The sequence below is a fragment of the Trachymyrmex cornetzi genome, unplaced genomic scaffold, assembly GCF_001594075.2.
Source record: "Trachymyrmex cornetzi isolate Tcor2-1 unplaced genomic scaffold, Tcor1.1 scaffold16, whole genome shotgun sequence".
In the NCBI taxonomy this organism is placed as follows: domain Eukaryota; kingdom Metazoa; phylum Arthropoda; class Insecta; order Hymenoptera; family Formicidae; genus Trachymyrmex; species Trachymyrmex cornetzi.
Genome location: NW_017296201.1, coordinates 6,801,035 through 6,826,010, shown reverse-complemented (window position 1 = coordinate 6,826,010; position 24,976 = coordinate 6,801,035). Strand labels below are relative to the sequence as shown.

Below are 24,976 nucleotides of genomic sequence, written 5' to 3'. Positions count from 1 at the left end.
AAAGTAATTTTGGTGTAACGTTTATACGTGTGACTGAAATGAAAATCTGAAATGGTTCCTTTTCGGGACTTGATCTCCAAATCTCGGTATCGATTGTATCAATTTTATTCGGATTGGTCGCAATCGAAAGATCGCGTTGGTATTATATAATAAAAGTATTGTAAGATTTTTTATTGCTGTTTTAGTTTCTGAGTAATTTTAATCAAAAGTTTATCGATGTGAAAACTTTAGAAGAAGCATGTGTATCTAGTGGTAACGCGAATTTGATAGTGGCACGAACACATACAAAATAACGTACATGTATCAAGTAGCGGTCCGTTTCATATTTTTATGCACTCTTGGCGATGCTACCGTGTCGTTTGATAACACTTTTATTTTGAAAATTACTTCCAGCCAATGTTATAAATACGTTGACTAAGAGCTACATGTAATATAGTAAATAATTAAGTTATAACAAATTAAATGGTAACAAAAAATAAATTTGTATAGTATTTTTAATTTATTACATTTTGAATATTTCTATCGATAAGAAAAATGTAAAGAATTGTAAATAAACTATTTTAAATAGCGATGCAATACGTGTGACTGACAGTGTTGCGAACAATGTCTGTTTGATTAATTGCAAGTTTCCAAATATAATTGTATATGTAATTATGTTTGGGTTCAGATTCGACAGATTTACTACGTGAGAGAAATGGAAACACATTATTATGTCGTGCAATAATTCCATTTTAACTGCTGAGTTATACTATTTTATTAATTTTGATTTTGTTTTACTAAGAAATAAAGGCGGCTTAATTTCGCTAAATATATTTTTTAATTTCATGTGAATTTTATATATATATATTTTTATAATACTCTGCTTTTTTATTTTGTTCTTTTTGTCTCATTTTCTGAGTTGTCATGTTTAAAAATGAATGTCCGCTGTTAAATTATTATTGCATATTATATTTGATTTAATATCATTTTTGAGAGAGAGCAACAAAAAATAACTAGTTTTTTAAATGTTTGACAACGGGACTTGCTTTTGCGAACTTTAATATGAATGCTTATGTTTTTTTTTTACTTCCATTAAATTTCTCGTGATAAATGATATTCGACGTTTAGAAACACTTCAACTTATGATTAGCATAATGGGACCATTAGTAACTTGTATGCGATCGATCGGCTATGAGACTAATTCGCGGACTATAGACAGGAGCTACCGATCGATAGCTGCTCTGCTGCCGCGGTTTTACTGCAGCGATACACTTTGTAACATTAAATTTGTTAAATTAATTACGGTAATATACATTTGATTCGTGATGCAGCATTTGCGATGTTGCGTTACAATGACCATTAATGCAAAATGATAATAGATGTGTTAATTACGTTTTGTGTCTTGAAAGCCTATTGGCATCAAAGTAAAACATATAAAACGTTTAAAATATGAAATTTGAATATGTATTGTAAAACATTTGAGATTTGTCAAAATCTTAAAATTTCATCATTTATTTTTTTAGATTTATATGAGACTTATAATTAAATATACGAATTTCAATAACATTTTATTTATGTATAAGTAATAAAAAAAAGTAATAAAAAAAATTTCTGCAGATATATGTTCTGAATATATGTACCTGTATATTTCTACACGTTATTCGTGGATATTCACTCTGTGATATCTAGATTTTTGTCTCTGCGTAATCTTTCATCATCTTATATATACTTGGATAGGGTCATAAATCACAGATGGAAACAGATTAAAAAATAATTAACTATTCGGAATATTATTATAAAATAAATATAGTGTGTGTTTACATAATACGGTCCTAATAAATCGTTTATTATTGTTTATATGTTGTTGTTTTATTATTCTCATTTTTGAAATTGCAGTTGCATCTCCGCCGGATAGACGAGTTACAAGAGACGATATTGGGGTAGCCCCGGCTGGTGTAGCGGTGAACAACGCAGCTGCTACTAGCTGCAGCAGTGTAAGCGGTGCGACATCTTCAAAATCGCGCAATCCTTCCTCTTCTCCCGGTCGAAATGGCCAACTATCCAGTAAGTTTTCGAGGTATTACCCCCCGAGATGGCCAAGATATGCTTTGACAGTTAGATTTTATTTACTTGCACGCCCACAAACATATTTCTATATCTGTGTATTAGTTACCGCGCGATTGTATCCGTAAATATATCCATACACATTTCTTCTAAAAACAAAATCTTTTTTTCAACCTACTACAAAGTTCTTCGATAATCGCGTTGTTATAGAAAGTTGTACATATGTAAACTATTTGATAGAATGATCATATGTAAACGTTTCTCTCGAAAACGTCCTTTCGAATAAATCCCGACTTTTTTTGAACATCTTGTATATGTGTATATATTATATTATTATACAGTTAAGATAATCAATTATATATAGAACTTTGGTAAACTTTTTCCTGTTTTATTTTTTAAAATAGTCCGAGTCACTTTCTACAATATGTTGGATTTTTTAAGATTTTTTTTATGATTCAATATATCCTTCCACATTCTATTGCATTAATAGAAGCGATTGTGGTTATTTTATTTCAGAACAGGGCACCTTGACGATAGTACGTCGAAGTTCCAGCAAAAGCAAAAGCAGTGGGAATTTCGAAAGTTCACCACCGCACAATCCTGATACTTCGTATCTATCGAGCCAATCCGTCGATCTTGAAGAGATTCTCGATAACGTCGATCTCACGACAGATTCGCTTCCAGCCGTTGACACACCCGATGCATGCGATAAAGCTGCCCTTAGGTATTTTCTATTATAATTCAAATGTAATGTTATGCTAATGTTAATAGTTTTGCTAATGTATAATATTTTAGATCTAGGGGTAGAGGTTTATTAATTTTGGATATAGATAACCCGCAATTTTCTGGTCATTAACTCATAGCATATTTGGAGACATGGTAGTGGCGCTAAGACAAGCGAAGCGACTTATAGCGCGAGACACTACCGTCCTCCTTTACGCGATTGTAATTTATATAACATTTTGTATTGAATTAAATAATCATTATTGGAGCACATTTTTACAATATTCGAGCGCTAATATATCGTAATTATTAGCAATTATAATTTATAAATTATTTAAATAATATGATAACTATTTATCACCTTGTTAAATTTAGCAATCAGTATAATTTTAATTATCAATTGTATATGTGTTAATTATGACTTTTTTTTAAGATATATTTGTAACATTTTGTAACTATCGCGCGCTAAATATTTTGTATTTAATGTAAGATTAGAATTCTACGTAGGAAAGGTATAAGGAAAATATTCCTTTGATTCCTCCTCTAAGGGTTAAATAGACTTAATTGCATTCGTAATCCCGATTTGTCGTGTAATTATTGGAAAGCGATTGGAAATAAACGTCTAATTTAAAAGACACGCTATTGACGCACAGGAAACGACTCCGTGATATTTCTCTTTTGCAGATTGAGGTGTTTATTGAGGCAATTACAACATGGGGAGATATCCGCCGATTTACTTCAACGAAACTTGCACTACGCAGCTCGCGTACTCGAAGCTGTCTTTATCGATGAGACCAAGTAAGTTTCTTTTCGAGTGAGAATTTCAAACCTCTCATGTACGAATGGAAAGCAATAGTCTCTGTACTAATCATAATCTATAACTATTTCAAGTATTCCTGCTTTTTTGCCAAAATTTGCAGGCACTGACGGTATTCTATATAATAATCTCACTATCCTAAATCTTGCGGTTAATAATAAATCTCTTTTGTAGACAACATTGTTCATACCATAGTTGTTGAATATCTGACAAAAACAAGATTAATAATATAATATATTATCATATTAAATAATATAATTTATTAATGCGGTAGCATTTGGATGTCGATCATACATGAATGAATATGTATAGTCAACTGTTTTTGCATTTTACGTGATTAGTAATTGTTGATCGATTCGATTGTTTCACAAAACATGATGTTTGCAGCGAAGTTGACTATATTGATTATCGGTCTATTTTATTATTTACTATGGAGTCATGACCTTTAACACGACATTATTCCTTCCCATTTGCTAGGTACAACTGAAATTCAATGTTTCATGTCGATTTCGTAATAAGAACATTGAGAACTTTTCGTTTTTGCGATGCGTCGTGTCGGATAAAACTCACAACCTCTGTTCAATTATTGAACGACCAAAAATTCAGCTAACCATGAAAGACAAAGGCTATTTCCCCGTAAGGGATCAATCGTATAAGGCGTATAAGCGATAAACCTTCGAATGCGACGTTAGAGGGTTGATGTGTTTTCTAGCTTTGACAAAGCGCACGTAACATTACCTACAACGATCCATCAGGATTCTTCCTCGGATCTCTACAGGATCCTGTAAAGGATTCGCCTGAGAGAAATTGACATCGACGCCTCTTTAGCTCATGTGATAGATCACTGATCTCGTAAATCAGAGGTTGTGAGTTCAATCCTCACAAGTGAATTTTGGCTTCTAGTATAGTTTTATGTGTTATTACAGCTCGTTTTATGCATTTCATAGAGTCTGAATTAAGCGCACTGAACCCACTACTTCTGATGATTTGTCATTTTGACCTCTTACGTTATTTATACGGCTGAATCGCATGATTTTAAAATTTCTACAAATTTCCATGCCTAATAATTTCAATCAAGACGTGCGTTTTTATGCCTAAAATCATATTTGTTTAAATGAACACAAAGTTTTTATATAATTTTTCTAACATTGCTTGAAAAATTTCTATCTATGATATATTATTTGTTTTAAGCGTCGCTCATTGTATAGTAAGCGTCATTGATGCCTTCCAGCTTGAAATTGATAGTTTCCTCCGATCGAACATCATATCCATACACCGTTAAAAAAAAAGAAATTTGCTTCCATTACACATAACGGAAGCAAATTTCTTTTTTTTTTAACGGGGTATAGATATGATGTGTACGATCGGAGAAAACTATCAATTTCAAGCTGGAAGGCATCAATGACACCTACTGTACAAGATATGTGCGATATATACATACATCAAATGCGTGATACTACTTGCATCTTTATATACATCTCTCCGTCCAGAAGATTATGAAGAAGATTCGAGTCGAAGATTTCGAAATTGAAGCTAAATGCTTGATCTCTCTCTCTCTTTTCTAATTTTTTGCTCACACAATTGCAACAAATCGTGTATATATAACGGAAATGTGATTAGCTCTCTTATATATCCCGCATATCCTTTATTTTCAGCAACGGTACTATGCAGCCATGAAGCACGACGCATCGAGTAATATCTTATTTTATTTTAACTAGCTTTATTGCAACATATTCCTACTAGATTTATTGCAACGTCAAAGACAAGAATCGTCGATGAGAACGCAGCAGTGCGATGCCGTAGCCGTAATATTAAAAAAAAAAAAAAACACAAGAAATGAAAAGAGAAAAAGAAAGTAAAAAAAATTCAAACACTGTAATTTTGTATTATTCTAATCTTTTTTACACATGAACTAACAAGCACTACCGCAGGGTGAGTTCAGGCGGGAATGAGTGCGCTCGGTCATCACGTAGGGGGGCGGGCCTGACGTCTTCATCCCTAGGGGGCGGCTTGGACCCAGATGGACCACAGGGCCACGCGGTGGTAACCCAGAAACGGAAGCTTCGCACCCCCGTATGGGCAAGGTTGCGAAACATTCACATTTCCAACCCCCTTTACGATCCATGTTCGATTCCATACAATACGATCCTCTGATTCTTCTTCGTTTTCTATTTGCCCTATTTGTCGATTTTCCCACAGTCCGCACCGTATCCGTGCCGCTCTTTGTCGTCCTCTTTTTCGAACGATAGATTTATGCTCGCGTTTGTCTTAAGAAGCTAGATGTTCTCTCTCTCGAGGACAAACGTTGGTAATCACGGCGGCGAGCGACAATCATGAATTTCGTCTATGTAATATAGAGATATTTGAGATAATTATCCTATAATATTTATAACATTTAAAATCAACGAATAACATAAGTGGCAAATTTTTAAATACTTTTTGTATATTTGAAACGTTATTTTTAGCATCTAATGGATATTTTGTTTCCTTTAATCATTTAAAGCAGCGATATGGATCATTAGCAATATAAATGATAATTAATTAATACAAATTTTATTACAAGCGTAAATAAAATTATACGATTCTGTTTCTATTATTATTACAAGTGATATTTTTAAGTAATTTTAAAATATTTGCAGATATCAAAGATTATTTAGTTAGATATCAAAATGCTGCAGTTAATACTGAATATTGATAGCAGATAAGAATTGTTAAACTTGGAAAAACGAACAATTTATTATAATTCAGTAATTAAATTTTTTGTTACTATAATCTACAGTGAATAGATCATAAAACTTTGAGGATATATCAGAGAACTGAAGCAAAAACAAGTTCGATACATACATATTTCATTATTCAATATAATAAAAATCTTCTATATTTGTTATTTCCAATATTTTATTTTACATGACATTTAATATTTTATATAACATTTTATTTGCTCTTTATCGATCGTTCTCAGTATTCAGTTAACCGCTGAATGTCAATCTGCCAATATTCATCACTGGCTTGAATTTTGTGTACGCGATTGACAACTAATCAGTGTCATGGAGAAGTGGCGACGATATTTTCAAGATATTACATTTCGAGCTATATCTTTTCTTCGGGCTAAATCAAATAAAAAAATATAAATAAAATTATAATAATTGATAGACTTTGGTATATTAAACAAATTGTTCTAACAAGTTATATAAAAACAACAATCTTATCTTGCATTTTCTTTTTTACGCCGATATTTTAAGATATTTTTTTGTGAAGAATTCAAGATGTCGCTCTCCTCTGTAAAAATGTCGATTATACTAGAGCACTAACAATAAGTGGAACGTGTTAACGTTTCTTGATCTTTTAATGAATAGTTTTTTCGAACGTTTCTAGATTAGTTGATGTTAGCACAAAAATTGAAACACATAATAGCCATGCGTTAGTTCTTTAATAAGCTTCTAATCCAAGAACTTATTATTAATTTAATTATTTTATATCTGGTAGTCTCTCACAAAATAAAATTCGCATGTTTATATAAATTGTTGTAAGTAGACGATTCTCTTAGACAATATTATTAAAGATTACATAAACACTCGTTAATTTTTTAGGATTATCGACATATATTATTACAGTATTGTTAATATTTAATCAAAGAATGTTGCATATGTTACATATGAATAAATAGAGACAATTATACTTAATTGTTTTGCATTTTTACCATGAAAGTATTTACTATGAAAACATTTGTTTCGCAATATGTAACGAATAATTGGATACATTACAACAAGAAACATTAATCCTATAACCATAGTTATCGAATTACATTTATCAATTTATTTATTTTTATTTCTGCATCTCATACACGATCGTTGAGTCTTGCTAAGAGGCTAAATCGATAAGGATTGATCGACTATGAGGATTAAATGACATTTTTGAGCACAGCATGGAAATGTTTTTCTTGTCTTTTCTCTCTCTCTCTCTCTCTCTCTCTCTGTCTCTAGTTTACGTCTTTTCTAGATTCCTTCTAGGTGTAACCTGCTCAATTTGTCGGACGTATCTGCCTGCCGTGCAACATGCATCGTTCTCACGATAATCGACCGTTTCCTACTAGCACTATTCTTGCCTGAGAAAAGTGCATGTATACATATATGTAGGACGTTTATCGCCGGGCGGTACTCAAGCATCCCCTATAAATTTATCGCGTCGTGTGGTGTTTGTGTATATGTGGATATATATAACTGTGCATATAAAAGAATCGAAAAAGCTGCGAGAATGATTACAAGGATGGCTACCTCGAAATGATCTTCAGCTAGAGAAACGTTACTGAAGAGCGAGCAAAAAAAGAAGGAATATTTTCAAATCATCCGACGCGCTGCTGGCATGCAGGGATGTTTGCTTGGATGTAGCAAGGTGTTTAGATCAATGTGAAACCTTTTAATGTGATACATGTTTTTCCTTCGTATTTCATATTATAGAGATGCCGAGCGTATGGAATCAACCGTTACGTGTCGTCCAGGTATACATCGTAGGTTCGTTTCTCCTAAAATTTCCATTTTTGAGCGCGAGTTACAAAAATGCGTAGGAGGGTACAATTTTTGCATTTTGCATTTTGAGCTTGGCGCCATCAAGCTCTTTTTGCATGAAAAATCACTCGCTTGCGTAAACTCTAACTCTCACTATATATAACGATGCTTTCTTTGTATATGTATATATATGTACTACATAGGTGTTCCAGACACCTATATTCTTTCATGTTATTAATATTATTACAGGATAGGCTAGGATGATTTTTTGATGATCAGTAACAGAGTATTGAAGTAGAGCAGAGTTTTTAACATTGAAAATTTAAAATTCTTATTAATTAAGCATTTCTAAAATTTAATAAATAAGAGAGATATTACATCGCAATGTTTTAAGTTTAACGCAGATTTACTCGATTAAATTTAAGATTTTATATATTCAAGATTTAAATATATGTATATATATTTAGATATATTTAAATATGTATTACTATATTACAGATAATTTTTAATACATTAAAAATGACTAATGTACATTTTCCGCAAAGTAATGTATATGTATTAAGGGAAAATTCATTTGAAAGTTATGAAATTTATGAATAGAAAAACTTATTTGTATGTGTGTGTGTGTGTGTGTGTGTGTGTGTGTGTGTGTGTGTGTGTGTGTGTGTGTGTGTGTGTGTGTGTGTGTGTGTGTGTGTGTGTGTGTGTGTGTGTGTGTGTGTGTGTGTGTGTGTGCGCGCGCGCGCGCGTGTGTGTTATGTATGTATTGTTTACATTGGTTCTGAAATTTTACACCTAACACAACTTTTAGTAGCGTATGATGCGCATGCAACACATGAAGCTTCTTTGCATATAACTGAAATCTATTAGTTACTTAATACTTAGTCTGAAATTTTAATTATATTATTTATCATAATTAGTTAATTATGTATACAATTATGATACATTTTACACATACGTAATTATTTTTCTTATTTTTAATTACTTGTTTTCATTTAGTAGCACCAATTAATCCAAATTTCTACACCTGATTACTGGCAATAATTTCTACAAGATATTCTGTGTTTTTGTAATTCACACCTAAGATCAATGTATACGTCGAAAATGTACCTTTAAACAAAATCGCGATACATTTCACGTATTGCAGTATTATTGTTTACACCGTTATTGCAGGCACATTAATGTTGGCACTGAGGAACACTTTCGAAATTATTTGGCAAGATAATTGACTTAATTGTTGTAGAGCTTTGCTCGAATCTATTATCAAATCACTGCTGCGATCTGTGCATCGAATCAGGTTTGAGATCAAGAAGACACAAAACATGCTTGAAAGATCATAGTGGTTTATTTAAATTTTAGTTTTTACACATCCTCATTCCCATTACAATTCGCTTTTCTTAATGCAATATTCCTCTCCAATTCGCATACTTATAACTCGTACACTTAACTTCCTCAGTGAAATGATAAAATGTATAATTATGTTAAAATATTAATAACTTAGTTAAAATATTTACCGATAACTTTAATTTAATTAAGGCATTAATTTTAGCGAGTGAGTTAGGATTATATAATAGAATAGAATAGAATAGAATCTTGATACATTTAGAAAATTCGATATAAAATGGTTTATATATGAAATAGTAAAAAAATACTTTAATAATATGTGTATTAGAAAATTTGCTCTTAAAATATTTTTTTGTAGCTGTAAATATACTATATATTACACTCTTATAAAATGTAATCTGTACAATAGTATAATATAGTAGAATATCGATTACTTTCCGGATGTATATCGCAATTTATTATAATTTGCTTTTATGATTCGCGAGTAATAAAAAATTATTTTACCGCATATATACGGAATTGATTCACGAGTCATTACACGATGATTTTTTAAACAAATTACATTTCTAGCTATCTATCAATTCACGATATTTATAACGTAAAAAGAACATAAATAGCTAGATAGCGCAAATTATTGAGTTGAAGAAAAAGTTCTGCGAAATTTTGTTAGCTCAAAACTATATATTTGTTGTGGAATTTTCGACTATCTGACGTGAAAGCTTAAAGTTTTTCCTAAATGCTCGTTAAAAAAAAATGATTTTACGACTTTTTGTTACCAAATTATACGCGGATAAAATAAAAGAGCTTTATGATTTTGATTGCTCATAACTCCGTTAATAAAACAGATTTTTAAAGCTGAAACGTTGCTCTATCAAGTGATGTAATTGCCAATTAAAAAAAATATAGTATATGCACATTTAAGCAAAAAATGTGATATTACTGTCTTTTTTCCATCGCGCAATAGTTACTAAAGAGAGAGAGATAGTAATATCACATTTTTAACTCAAATTTCTATATATTTTATATTTCAAAAAATTAGCACGGTACTATTCGATAGAACAATGTTTAGTTTTAAGAATCTGGTTTTTTAATTGCAGTACGATGATTTTTAATGTCGAGGAATAAAGAAATGGAATAATTTTAAGAAGATATTGTGACATCAATTCTTGCACACTTATTACAGCGCCGATTCCTCTAATCGCTCTTTTTTAACCTTTTATTTTTTAATAAGGAATCTAATTTTAATTTAAGTTTTATTTTTAATGGAATTATAAGCAATCAAAGTCAGAATGCTCTTTTTTATTTAACACGCGAATAACTCAAGAACAAAAAATCGTAGAAACGTTTTTAAAAACGATTTTGTAAGGAAAACTCTAAACTTTCACGATATACCTAGATAGTTGAAAATTTCCGCAAATTTTTTTGGCACGTGACAGACCCACAAAATGAGAAGAAAAATTTCCCTTTTTTTCAGCTTGTAGTTTTTTATATATAAAAATTACAAAACTCATATAAATTTAAAAAAATATAATAACGATTCATAAGTAGAGATTTCAAGCTTTAAAACCCTTTTTTAAAATTTTGATCATTTTTGATGAAAATATTGTATATATAATTTTAAGTTAACAAAATACCGCAGAACTTTTTCTCCAATCCAATACATTGAGTCAAATAACATAAGCCAATATGAAAGAACATACATGAGTCTTTTCTTCTCGTTCATAATGATGTGAAGCGAACCCAAATACGGATTTTAAACAAGTTAGTACAATGATCAATGATTTTTGAAAAACACACACTGAGTATCTCGACTTGATACTCGATCGTGTGTAGCAACGGTAGGCGTTTTATTCATGTCAAATGTATCAACGACGAACTGAGTTAGTTCGTCGTTGATCTATAACGTCACTTCCCACAATTTTCTCCTATAGACGACTAGCGGATGAAGATGACGAGCTGTCAGAGGTGCAACCAGATGCGGTACCACCGGAAGTGCGCGAATGGCTAGCATCGACTTTCACTAGGCAACTCGCCACCACTAGACGGAAAGCTGATGAGAAACCGAAATTCCGTTCGGTCGCTCATGCTATCAGGGCAGGCATATTCGTCGATCGAATCTATAGGAGAGTTACGAACACCGCCCTTATGCAATTTCCGCCAGAAGTCGTGAAAGTACTTAAGGTAATCTCGCGCAGCTGGAAAATATGTGTATCTTTATATGATGTGATTTAACGATAAATATATTATGGCGTAAGCATAAATATTACACTCAGAAAAATTCAGAGCACACACACGTCTAGCTATAACTTACATGCGTTCTTTATACTTTGGAAACTTCAATTTATACATCTTCGTTAATCAGAAATTATTTGTCTGCTATTGACTATTCACTAACGAAAAGAAAATTTTTAATCAATCAAGGATCGATCAGGTTATTATTAAGATCGAGAATTCTTGAAATTTTAAGTGTTCAAATTGCTTTCTTTATCGTTCAAGACTTTAGATGACTGGTCGTTCGATGTATTTTCTTTGAACGAGGCCGCACTGGGGACGCCAGTGAAATACCTGGGCTATGACCTCCTCAATCGATATGGTATGATTCACAAGTTTAAAGTACCTCCTGCAGTTTTGGAGTGTTTCCTCGGAAGAGTTGAAGAGGGTTATTGCAGGCATCGAAACCCATACCACAACAACCTCCACGCTGCTGATGTTGCGCAAACGATGCATTACATCTTGTGTCAAACGGGTTTGATGGTGAGTACCTTTCTGAGAAAGAGGGGGGAAGGAGGGAGGAAGAAAGAGGGTGGAAGGGAGGAGGAGGAGAATATGTATATAGTACTTTTATGACCTTACTTTGTATTTATTTACTTATGATACAATTAAAGGACAATAAAGATGTTTCTTGATTATATAACGAGCTAGTAATTAATTAACAAAATTAATTAATATAATTTATTTTCGTGAGTTTTGTTGAATTTCTCATTATTATTAGCATATATGTATTTATGACATATTAGAATACATATTAGGTGGTAAACTTAATTCCTGCCGTTTTTTCGTCTCCAAAATTAATTTGTTTCTACTTATGCTCGTTTATGTCTTTTTTATCCCCTTCGCCACATCCTTTCCTATATATATACTCTCAAAAACTCCTCACTTCTCAATTACTTGTTATTCAATTTCTCTATTTGATTACGCTGATGTCGTCTACGTTCCGGCTCTTAACCAACATCTGCTAAATCGTGTACAGCGTATCCAAAATTCTTGTCTCCGCTTCTCCTATTGCGTCCGTAAATACGACCATATATCTCCGTATTACCAGAGATCTGGCTGGCTTAAGATTTGGCAACGTTTTATTCTCCACCCGTGCTGTCTTGTATTTTCTCTCCTTCGCTCCAATACTCCTCTATATCTGCGACGTTTTCTTCAGTTGAACTCTGAACATCATTCTTCTTTTAATCCTCTTGTTACCAAGATTACTTATCCTTCCCCATATATCAGTCCACTAAGTTCCGTGCTGCTTTCTCCTACACCTTTGTCAAATATTTTAATTCCCTTTCTAATATATATTTAATAAAAACCTCTACCTCTCTTTCCGTTCCGCTGCCTCGCGTTTCATCGCTCACAGTATTTAAACGAGACTGATGTAATTGGTGTGTTTGTGTGTGTGTGTGTGTGTGTGTGTGTGTGTGTGTGTGTGTGTGTGTGTGTGTGTGTGTGTGATTTCAGCTATTGATTTACCTCTTATTGCATTGTTGTCTTATTCTGGTTTTGTTACTGATAGGCTCTGCAACAGCAATTTTGCTGACGCCTAACCATTTGCAAGCTACTATTGTCTATTGTATTTATGTTTATGTTAACTATAGTCTATTGTATCACATTTTATGTCTATTACTCTGTTAACATGTAGTCTTTTCATATAGATTTGCAATAAACTAAATTAAATTAAATTAAATTAAATATTTAGATCCAATGAGGAACTGAAAACAAGACCAATAAGAAGAGTAGAGAACGCTGACATAAAAATTTACCAAATAAAGAAAGTAATTTACTAAATTACCAAAAGACTTTAAAAATCATTAAATTAGTGAAAAATCACCAAAAAACCGGCAAACACTGCCTGTGAAGACTGAATTAATGGGCCTGTTTTTTTTTGGCTGAACTTTTGTACCAGTTCATCTTTCTTCCTCTTCTTTCCTCCTGCAGAAAAAAGGAAGATGAACTGATGCAAAAGTTCAGCCAAAAAGAACAGGTCTACTTTCAACAAATGTCTAAATTATACAAAAGATATGCGAATTGCAACTTCACCGTCAAACTCGCCATCGTTGGAGCCGGCACCCTCTAGTAGCGAGCGGCAGGAATTAAGTTTACCACCTAATAAATATATAATCTAGACTATTAACGTGTATAAATATATACTTTTAAAAAAAAGAGTTAATACAATCTTGTTTAGCTATCTTTCTTTATATCGAAAAAAAGGAAAGAAATCATATAGGTATAAGATAGCCGTAAATAATAAAAAAAAGAGTTTTATCGATTCGAATTGTTGATAAGTTTAATAAAAAGAAAGGACCCCTATTCAATTTGAGTCTGCCATTTCTTTGATGATTCTTTATTCGATGTACATTGTACGCGAGATAGCTTCAAGTTGATATTATTCGTTGCAGAATTGGTTGACCGATCTCGAGATTTTCGCTACCCTTGTGGCAGCGATTATTCATGATTACGAGCATACTGGGACCACAAACAATTTCCACGTAATGTCCGGTAGTGATACAGCGCTCCTATATAACGACCGAGCTGTGCTAGAAAATCATCATATTTCGGCCAGCTTTCGGTATATGCAAATTCTATTTTGCGATAGTTATTGCAGTCTCGAACAGTTCGCAACTTAACCGGATTTTAAGTAATCTTATCTTTAAAAATTAGTTTATACAAATGTTAAAGTAAAATTTTAAATATCTTTAAATATTTTGTAATATCGATCAACAATTAATTTTTTCTCTTTGTTTTTTCTTTTTTTTTCTAAATCTATTTTTATTTAAATAGCTTTATAGAACAAAATAATATTATCATTGTTTATGGTAAGATTATATTAATATCTCATAAAATTGCATGTTTTAGGATACTCAGAGAAGATGATTGTAACATACTACAGAACTTGTCAAGAGAGGAATTCCGAGAATTTCGATCGCTTGTGATTGATATGGTTCTTGCCACCGACATGAGTTTTCATTTTCAACAGCTAAAAAATATGAAAAATTTACTAAGTTTGGCAGAGCCAAGCGTGGATAAAAGCAAAGCCGTTAGCTTGGTCCTTCATTGTTGCGATATCTCGCATCCTGCCAAAAGATGGGATCTTCATAATAGGTGAAGTTTTATTGCTCAGAGAGAATGTTAATATTTTTTCTCTTTTAATTTTGATAAAATATGGCCTGTTAGAAATTATTATAGAAACAAAAAAATAATTTTTACAAAATTTTTACATATATTTTTAAAGCTAAGTAAAAAGATAAAAGAAAAATTGGAAAAAAGATTTCTTGCTAGTAAACTGATAAATTATAATAAAGATTTCTCCTTTATTAATTTATATTCTAATAAAAACAGAAACAAAGCGATATGTTAAAATAATAAACGAATAATATTTGTAATTCTTAATTCACATAGATGGACGATGCAACTTCTTGAAGAGTTTTTCAGACAAGGTGATAAAGAGAGAAAGCTTGGATTGCCATTTTCTCCTCTATGCGATCGCAATAATACGTTGGTAGCTGAATCTCAAATAGGATTCATAGAATTCATTGTTGAGCCTAGTATGCAAGTATGCAGTGACATGCTGGAAACCGTTCTCGCGCCACTCAATGTCAAGGACACTACGGATGAGCCCAACAATGGTAAAACTTCTTTAGCTATACACACACACACGCGCGCGCGCACACAAACATAAAGAATTTTTCAGACTCAGATGAATTAAATCAAAGTTGGAACATGCCAATATAAACCGCGCGATACGAGAAGTTGATGTGTATATATTTTATTAATTATCGGAAATAATCTATGTTACTCATAAACGTTTCGATTCTTGATTCGGATCCTCTTCAGTGTAAATTCTTTTACAAATATTGTATCATGGGCAGAAAGATAGCGACACTTTTTTTTCGATGATTTTTGGAATACGCAAAAATTTTCAGAGTGCGATTCACCATCTATCGACGCGTGTGAGCGATTATATGACAGCTGTCAAAGTCATACAAAATTGAAGTATACATGGTGAAGTCAAGAAACGTATCGTATCGCTCCGCGAAAAAATATCATTTGGATGTCACAAGATCAGCAAAGGTTTAAAAGAGTAAACCAATTAGATAAGTTTGTTTTGTAAATTTATTTACATCTTTTATGCAAGTTTAACATTAAAAATTAATATAAGATAACATGTAAAAAATGAAATTATAATACGTAATAAAATTATATATCATATAATAATTTTAATAATTTTTTATGCAAAATTAATTATAATTAAAGGGATAATTTTCGCATTGTTTGTTTTAGAAAAAAATAAGTTTGAAAAAATATTTAAAAAATTGCATACATAATTATGAATAATTTTATATATAATTATACGTAAGTAATCTTTTTACATTTTTTCAAACTTAATTTTTTCTAAAACAAATAGTGCGAAAATGACCTTTTTAATTATTTTTAATGTTTTCACATTACTATTATTATTTCTGTTACACTAAAAAGTAATTGTACAAAAAGAAAAAAGGATATATGAACATGTATGGACATATTTCATATATAATTATACATGTTTATGAATATTTATGCGTGTTTATGTATGTTTATACATATTTATACATATTCATGCATAAAAAATTTTTTACCGGGATCATAATAATTTTATCATCATTATGGACTTATTGCGACTGATATAATAGAAGAATATAACCGATAATATTACCAGACTGAATAGCATTGCATTGTTGCGGAAGATAATAGATACGAAGAAATACTACCAACTTTGCGTAACTATAAATTAATTGTATTTAACTATTTTATTAATTTTGTTAAATTTGCATTAAAAATTTCTTTACATATACACTGAGGATAACCTAATAATAAGGTTAAAACGTATGTTCTAAGAATTTGAAATACATAAAAATCTAACTTGTAGTCCCTTCTTGTTATTTATGTTTGTTTATTATTATTGAGCCATTATATGATTATCTTTATTTAATCAATAATGTTTTTATATTATTATAATTATAATTATTATATTAATATATATTTAAGTATAAATATGCTTGAGATGGGTTTATACGCGAGCATTTTAAAACAGAAACATTTATGACAAGCCTGCAAATCAGGATGAAACTCAGCTGAGTAGCCGTCTCTATGTATTGTTCATAAAAATGTCCTGAAAATGAAAATGCTATTCTATATTTAGAATCCCGGTTAAAAACAGTTTGCATGAAAAATTATTATATAATATATAATTTTATTACGTATTATAATTTCATTAGCTGTTATCTTATATTAATTATTAATGTTAAACTCGTGTAAAGGATGTAAATAAATTTACAAAACGAATTTATCTAATTGGTTTACTCTTTTAAACTTACGCTAATCTTGTGATATCCAATTGCCAATTGGTATTTTTTCGCAGCGCACAAGACATGTTTCTTAACCCTAGTATGATATTCATGAGTTCAACGTACCCTATGTGATTTTTTTATATTGCTATAACGTTTTTATAATATAATTTGAAGACCCCGGATTGAGGCTGAAAAAAAACTTTAACTGTCCATAGATATGATAAGCCTGCAAAAGTAATTTTTTTTGCATTATTCTCGATGTGAGAATGCACGAAATTTCGAAGAGGGTATTTGGGACTTACATATTCCAAAAATCATAGAAAAAAAAGTGTCGCTGCCTTTCTGCCCATGACATTATAGAATCGCTGTGGAGTTAATTCTTCTTAATAGTATACAATTGAAAAGTATAAACGAATATTCATAATTTATTCGGTATTATATTTTTTATACAGTAAATCAGATAATTTAATGAGGTCTTAAACAAGTTATGAAGATTTGATGTCTCGTTTCGTTTATACTTTTTAATTGTACTATTAAGAAAAATTAACTTTACGGCGATTTTACGATATACTACAGTAAATGAATATTTGTGAAGGACACTGAAGAAAATCCGAAAGAATCTTCCAAGGGTCGAAATGTTTGTGAGTAATATGGATTATTTTTATAGATTTCTGGCGGAAAAATTTCTATGTCAAAGTACGCGAAAAAGTACGCATTTCTACTTCTACGACTGTCGCGTCGTTAAACATGGAAATAACTACGCCAAGCTACGCGTTTTTATGTGAAAAATGTAAAATGGCGTACTTGGACCTAACTAGGCACAGAAAGTATACCAAAGTACGCGCAACTAACGATCATTATTTTCTGAACTACTCGTTTTTATGTCGAACTACACCAAACGAATTTTTATTCTTTTATAGTATTTGAAGAAAGTATGCCATTCTATGCTTTTTTTATGCGTAATTACACTTTATAGTCTGATAGTTGGGCATAGAAATAACAACGGCAAGCAACGCATTTTTATGTGAAAAATGTTAAATGGCGTACTTGGACCTAGTTAGGCACAGAAAGTACGCGCATCTAATGATCATTACTTTCTGAACTACGCGTTTCTATGCCGAACTTCTTTAAACTGGTTTTTATTTTTTCGTAAGTATTCGGAGAAAGTATCCCAGCAAAGTGTCGTCTATTTAACGTCATTAATTAATCATTCTTATGATGAATGTGATGTTTAAAATGACGTCCAAACATCATAAAAATGGCGTGAATTCTTATATTTCTTATCACTTACACAATGTCTTAAACTGACATAAAAAATACATTATTATTTTCGTGTTATTAACGGAATAAATGTATGACGTTGTAACGTCCGGCTGTCAAACTCACCCAAAAACGCCGGCCGTCACGCTGAGCAAAGCACGCTAACACGAGGGGTGCACATGTGCGACATAAGGCATTGTACACGTGGGTATCATACCGAAGAATACGTGTATAAAAACTGGGCTCAGCAATGCAAGCTTGCAGGCGCGCATTCAGCGAGCAGGGTACTCACAAGCGAAGAGGAAAACACGGGGATTCGCCTCAAGCACTCTCCAATCGGAATTATGCAAGAAAACCCCTTGAAAATTAATTAGGAATACCGATGAAAATCTCAGGAGTGGGAATGGAGAACATCCCCCTTGCCACGAGACGCTATCGTCTTACCTGTATATAAGGCGAGCTAAGGAAGCTCTCGGTGCCATTTATCGCCTATACTCGCATATATCTCGCAAACCGTGCTTCGAGTACAATAATAAGGTAGAGACCCGGTGTAGGGAGTAGAGTCACGCATTCACGGCTAAGTCTTCGTCTACAGCGGCACTTGTAAATTTTGCGACGGTCGCACGCGCTCGCGGCTAAGTCCGTGCGGTTGAATATTCGTAAATAACTCATTTCCCGAAATTGAGACTATAGGTTTTTCATTTTTTACACCAAAAACAACTTATATGTAAAATTTCAATCGCGAGCGAGAGTCATTTGGAACTACACTCTTTTATTTTTCTATGGATTTATTAACAGTTAGGGCTCGTACAGACAAGCGACTTTTTAGTGTCACAATTTCTGGCGCTACAAAAAATTGTTGCGAATATCTTCATATGGGTCAATTTGTGGCGCGACAAGAAACATTACGGATGCGTTCAAAGTGGTAAATTCGTGGCTTGACAATGAAGCGCTGCGAATTCGCCCATTTGAACGCATCCGTAACGTTTTATCGCGCTAAGAATTTGCCGATATGAACATATTTGCGACACTTTTCTGTAGCGCCAGAAAATAGCTCCGTATGAACGGATCGGCGCTTTCAATTGTGGCACTACAAAGTCGCTCGTCTGTACGAGTCCTTATCCAATAATAATGTTGCAGGTTCGGGAGGAGAAAATAGAAGGTTCAAAATTGGCAAACCTTGGATTTCCTGTCTCGCAGATAATAAAAAAATCTGGAAGGAACAAGCAGTCCGAGGCATGTTATAAATGTTATCACAATTAAATTGAGATCATTTAATCAGTAGTATTTTAATTGTAATCTTAAAGTTAATCATTTTTAGCAAAGAATTTTTAACATAATTATGAAAATTTTGTTTATATTTTAGCATTATACATGCATTTTATTAAATTAATAATTTCTTAATAATAAGATTTTTAATAATAAAAAATATAACGGATTAAAATTTTATCCGCAGATGCAGAAATCAAAGCACAAAAAGAACAAGAACAAAAGGCTAGCAACAATCGTGAAGACGTTGGGGGAGCGCAAGTTGCGGCCGAAGAATAAAAGATACACCGGACAATTATATTTTTTAAGAGTCTCTGCAACTTTATGTTACAAGGAAGTTTGTGATCACATTAGATGGTATCAATCATAAATTTACGAACTTCTTATTACGCTTACAAATGATAGCCAAGCATCATTCGGTAGTACAAATGGATATTAGATGAGTGGTTATGGCGATGTACACAAAAATACACATACACAAGATATGTTGGGGAATACTTTGTTTGAATTGACACCAAAGACTCAAATTGTGTATTTATCCCGCTATTTCTGTAGAATATTCACATAATATATTTTAACTGATTGTTTTCTACAGTTTCATATATTGCTTGATCTCATTATATTAGTTACAGTGCACCTCGAGATAATCGTCGCTATTGCAATTAAATTAGACATGTTTTGTCAATTTTAAAGGTTCCTTAAGAACTATTTTTGTGAAAGTTTCTAATTTTTAAGTGAGATATTTTTTATCAATGACTTAATATCTTATTCTAAATTGTTTAAATAAATATAAACAAGTAAATATGTGATACATAATACAATATGTATACGGTAGAAAAATTGATAAAAGAACAACATAAATTTTAAATCCTGAATTATGTTGCAATTATTTTGCACAAGTAGATTGTGAATTATTCATACTCTTTTACTGTTTTTAATTATACGGTGCAAGAATTGATATATAATAATACAATCTAAAGTTACAAGTATATTGCAGAAGGCGTACACATTTAAAAAAAAAATGAGCATCCTCAAAATACAAGCACGCATCGAATGTCAAAAGAGAAAAACTTATTTATAATTGCTGATATCAATAAATTTAAGGATTCTATTCTATTTGTTAGAAGACTATTTCAAATCGTATTTGCTTTCTTTTGACGCTATGTAAGTAAATGTTATTTAATCAATTGAGTGAGATTTGTTATCCAATTTCTTGATATCGAATGATATAATTAAATCGTGTACCTTTTAAAAAAGAGCAAAAAATATATTTAAATTATATTTTAGGAATCTCTCTCTAAATAGTAATCAATATTTTTTTTAAAACTTAAAGCAAATTTAATGGCATAAATTGTAGAGTATGGAATGTTTGACATGTATAATGTTTGACATGTACAATCGTAATTCATAATGGCTATCTTCTCCTACTTCTATTTATACTATATATATTTTTGAACCAATATTATAATCGACGGTGATTATAATATTTTGGTTCAAGATATAAGATTTATTTATTTTAGATAAAAATCAGAACGTAGCAGTTTTTTTTGCTATTTACTAATACATGCCACACAAGAATATGAATATTAAGATGGAATCTTAAAGCGAAAAGAGTAGCAAAGTATTCTTGTACATTTGTTAGATGTATACACGTATACACGTACTGATTCAGCTTTAACGTATGTGTATCTAATGTATAAAGAAAAACAAATAACAAGATATGGCTAATGTTTTATCAATGTACACGTATGATATATTCCGTATACATATATGTACATATTATACGTATGTATTATGTATATATACAAAAAAAGGAAAAAGGAAAAATTATTTTGTTGAACTCCTTGCGATATTGAGATTGTAGAATATACATGTTAGTGCATATTAGCAACGCACATGTCTGTATTTAAGTTTGTAATTAATATATCTATGAACAAGTGCGCATTATAAAACGCATAAATCTTGATATAATGACAGACAGTTGCCATTGTATCAATGCATCATTATCCTATGTTATACGCGTAAAGGAATCGGAGACATCGGTGCAATAAAAGATTGATAATATTTATCTCTTTTTTACTTCTTATTAAGCAGAGAAAATTTTGCTGCTATTGCAAATTTTATTTCACGATTTATAAATGTATATAAATATATTATTTTCAGCACATTCGCACGTTACAAGAAATATTGTCTAATATATACATGCTGATTTTAATGAAGTTTTCATTACTAAGAGTACAAAATGCCCATTTTATTGGCAATCGTCAATATTTGATAAGGAAAATATATATGTTTATAGAAAACTGATGAAAATAAAAAAATATAAGAAAATTACACTGTGAGGTTTGTTTATCTTAGAAATTTTTAGTTTTTCGTAGATATTTATGGTGGGTCGTAGAGTGGCGTTGTTTGAGAGCGGAGAATTTCTAGATTTTTCAAACAAACAACATGGCTTTACGTCTCACTACGAATATTTATGAAAAACTAATAATTTCTAAAATCTTGTCTCAATCTATGTAGTTTTTCGTAAAAGTTTTTGCGTCAGAATACATAATACAATCGGATTATATTAAATAAAAAATGAATATATTATAAGGAAATTGATAAATATGGTAAGAATATCATAATCTTCATTTGACAATCATCCTGCCGTTATGTTTTGTCAAAATTTTATATTTTTTTTTAATTTACAAGTACAAAAGTACTTACTTTCCACATAACGCAATATTCCAGACAGCACACAATGTTTATAAAATATTTACAAAATATTTATAAATATTTATAAGGCTTATTTTTAATATTTTGTAAATAATTTTATGGTCTTAGATATTGCATAGATCATAAATATTTATTATAAATATTATGAAATATTTAATGTAAATCTTGTAATAAATGCTGTAGAAATACTTAATAAGACATTATAATTTAAATAAAAAATACTTAACAAAAATATTTATTTATATTTGCCATAAATATTACATTAAATAATTAGTCTATCTTTTAATAATATTTCGAATAAAGCTTTATATAAAATATGTATAAAATATTTATACATATAACATTTCAAAAAATGAATAATAATAAATATTTATTATAAATATATATTATTCTGTGCTATCTGGGATCAAGATAGAATAAAAAGTCTTTCCATGTATTACATGAAAAGAGAAGAGAATTATTTTCAAATTGCTATATCTCGAAAACGTAATATTACATCGAAATGAAATAAAATTCATTTTAAAGTTAAAAGTTGATATTTTCGCGTAATATTAACAAAATTTAGAAAAGTTTTTATCAATGCTGTATGACGTCATAAAAATCTCCAAAGTTATCATTTTTATCTCTTTAATGCCGTTTTTCTCAAAATTATGATATGATAGCCAATTTGGACAACATGTTCGTGTTCCGCAAGCGACAATACATTGGAAATTACATTTGGAAATGACTATTCACACTCATGTGGCAAAATGATGTTGGACATTATAATGTTTTCATATTTTCAGAGGTACCAAAGGTTTCACGGGTTATCGCCGTGTCGTGATTCATTGCTAATGCCAACATTGCCAACGTTTTGTGAACTTTACCGTTCACTTCATCAGAGCATCATTATTTTTCATATTTTTTTCAATTTTCATCAATTTTCCATAAACATTTCTATTTTCCCTATTAAATATTGACGATTGCCGATAAAATCGTTATTCATCATTTGCAAGACTTTTAGTAATGGAATCTTATCAAATGTAATTTTTCATCAAATAGTAATTTCATCAAAATTAGCGTATATATTGGGTAGTGTTCCTTATTAGTATAATTTGTGCCATATTAAGTAACTTGTGTGTGTGTGTAATAAAAAATAGTAATTTACCTTCTTCACAATCATTACATTATGGACAAAAGAACGTTTTGATTTGTTCTTATTTGCTTATTAAGTTTATAACAAATGATAAAAGAAATGAAAGTATTTACCGAAATTGAATCTGATTCTGTGTACGTGGCAATAATTTGAAATAAGACTCTATAAAAAACATGTTATATATATGTATATCTATAACAGAGTGTTTGGTAATGACTACATAATCTCTCGTAGACAGGTACAGCGAACTAAACTGAGTAGAAAAGTCTTCTACTATTTTGTAATTTTTGCAATTTTCGTTAACAAGATATTAATTTCTATAAAAACTGCCAAATAAGTGGATAAAATTGACGCATATAATAAGACGCATATAAGTTTAAGATATTTTTCAAAAGTTCTTTTTGAAATATTATAAAGATGTTTCTTAAAAGCTCTTAAAGATGTCTTAAAGTTGTTTTATGTCGATTTTAGACATTCTACTTATTAGGTAATTAAAAAAAATTGCGAAAATTGCAAGATCACTGAGAGAAAGGATTTTGTTAATTTAGCAAGCCACCAATACCTTTAACCGGTGATCGGTAAATATGTAACAACAAATTACGTTGTTGTGATTGCTGCTAGTCTGCTATACCAACCAATTATTAGTAACAGAAACAAACTATATAGAATCTAACCTATCTTTTGGATAGACTTTAGCTCGTTTACATAGAATTCGTAGATGATCGTGGAGTCTTAAGTTGTAGGAAACCGACCAAGCACAGTCAAATATAGGGAGAATACTTAACTAGAATTAATCAATTTCTTACGATTTGAGACCCTGCAACCGTCTACGACTTTTATATATATATGAGCCTCTTATTTGCTAGTGATACTATTGATTATTAATTGTTACATTGACGAATTAATTTGTAATCGTAACAAATCGATTGTTTTTTTAATAAATATCACATTTGCTTTCCTTTGATTTGTTCCTATAACAAAATCTTTTCTCTCAGTGATTTTTTTTATACACTCGTCAACAAAATTATCGCATAAATAAATTTATAATTAAATTTATAAATAAATTCAAATAAGTATAACTCCGAAAAAGCGAAAAATGGTTGCATTTAAAAGTTTTTTTTTTAATTTTTTAAAGGTAAAGTCTGTACTTTACGAAGTTTTCAATGGATTTTAAATTTATTCTTGCTCCTATCCCTCTGGCATCTTTTCAAAAATAAGGATGTATTTTTTTTAAAGAAATTTGCATAGTTTGACGCACTTTACGGGGTGGAGTAAATTTTTCTCGTAAATTTCACGATACCGTAAAGTATGAATTTTTCTCTTACAAATTAAAAAAAATTTAGCTTTATATAATTTTTTTCGAGGAGATACGGTGTATCAAACTTACCTATGCATTTAATTAAATTACCGCCAGCATTAGCATTACTCGATGCGTACCATGGAGAGGTTGCTAATCTAATTTTGCTCGCGCGTGCGTGCGTGTGTATGTGTAGGGTGGAGGTATGTGGGGATATATTTGCTCTTTAAAATTGTCTATTACACACACACACGCGCGCGCGCAAAATTA

The 24,976-nt window shown here is 31.0% G+C and overlaps 1 protein-coding gene across 4 annotated transcripts in view; it reads left to right on the top strand.

The window, feature by feature from the left end:
- The window catches only part of LOC108758836 (calcium/calmodulin-dependent 3',5'-cyclic nucleotide phosphodiesterase 1A), a 94,587-nt gene extending 74,343 nt beyond the window's left edge, over positions 1 to 20,244 (top strand). For 3 of the 4 annotated variants that reach the window (XM_018503994.1, XM_018503993.1, XM_018503992.1), the window contains 11 exons: positions 1,876 to 2,043; positions 2,560 to 2,767; positions 3,451 to 3,564; positions 5,515 to 5,667; positions 11,364 to 11,613; positions 11,929 to 12,186; positions 14,100 to 14,269; positions 14,557 to 14,802; positions 15,100 to 15,326; positions 19,428 to 19,523; positions 19,744 to 20,244. In XM_018503994.1, coding sequence (XP_018359496.1) covers positions 1,876 to 2,043; positions 2,560 to 2,767; positions 3,451 to 3,564; positions 5,515 to 5,667; positions 11,364 to 11,613; positions 11,929 to 12,186; positions 14,100 to 14,269; positions 14,557 to 14,802; positions 15,100 to 15,326; positions 19,428 to 19,523; positions 19,744 to 19,835 — 1,982 coding nt within the window. In that variant the 3' untranslated portion in view covers positions 19,836 to 20,244. The remainder of the gene's footprint in view (positions 1 to 1,875; positions 2,044 to 2,559; positions 2,768 to 3,450; positions 3,565 to 5,514; positions 5,668 to 11,363; positions 11,614 to 11,928; positions 12,187 to 14,099; positions 14,270 to 14,556; positions 14,803 to 15,099; positions 15,327 to 19,427; positions 19,524 to 19,743) is intronic. The other variant, XM_018503995.1, reaches the window with a different exon arrangement.
- Positions 20,245 to 24,976: the final 4,732 nt, after the last annotated feature.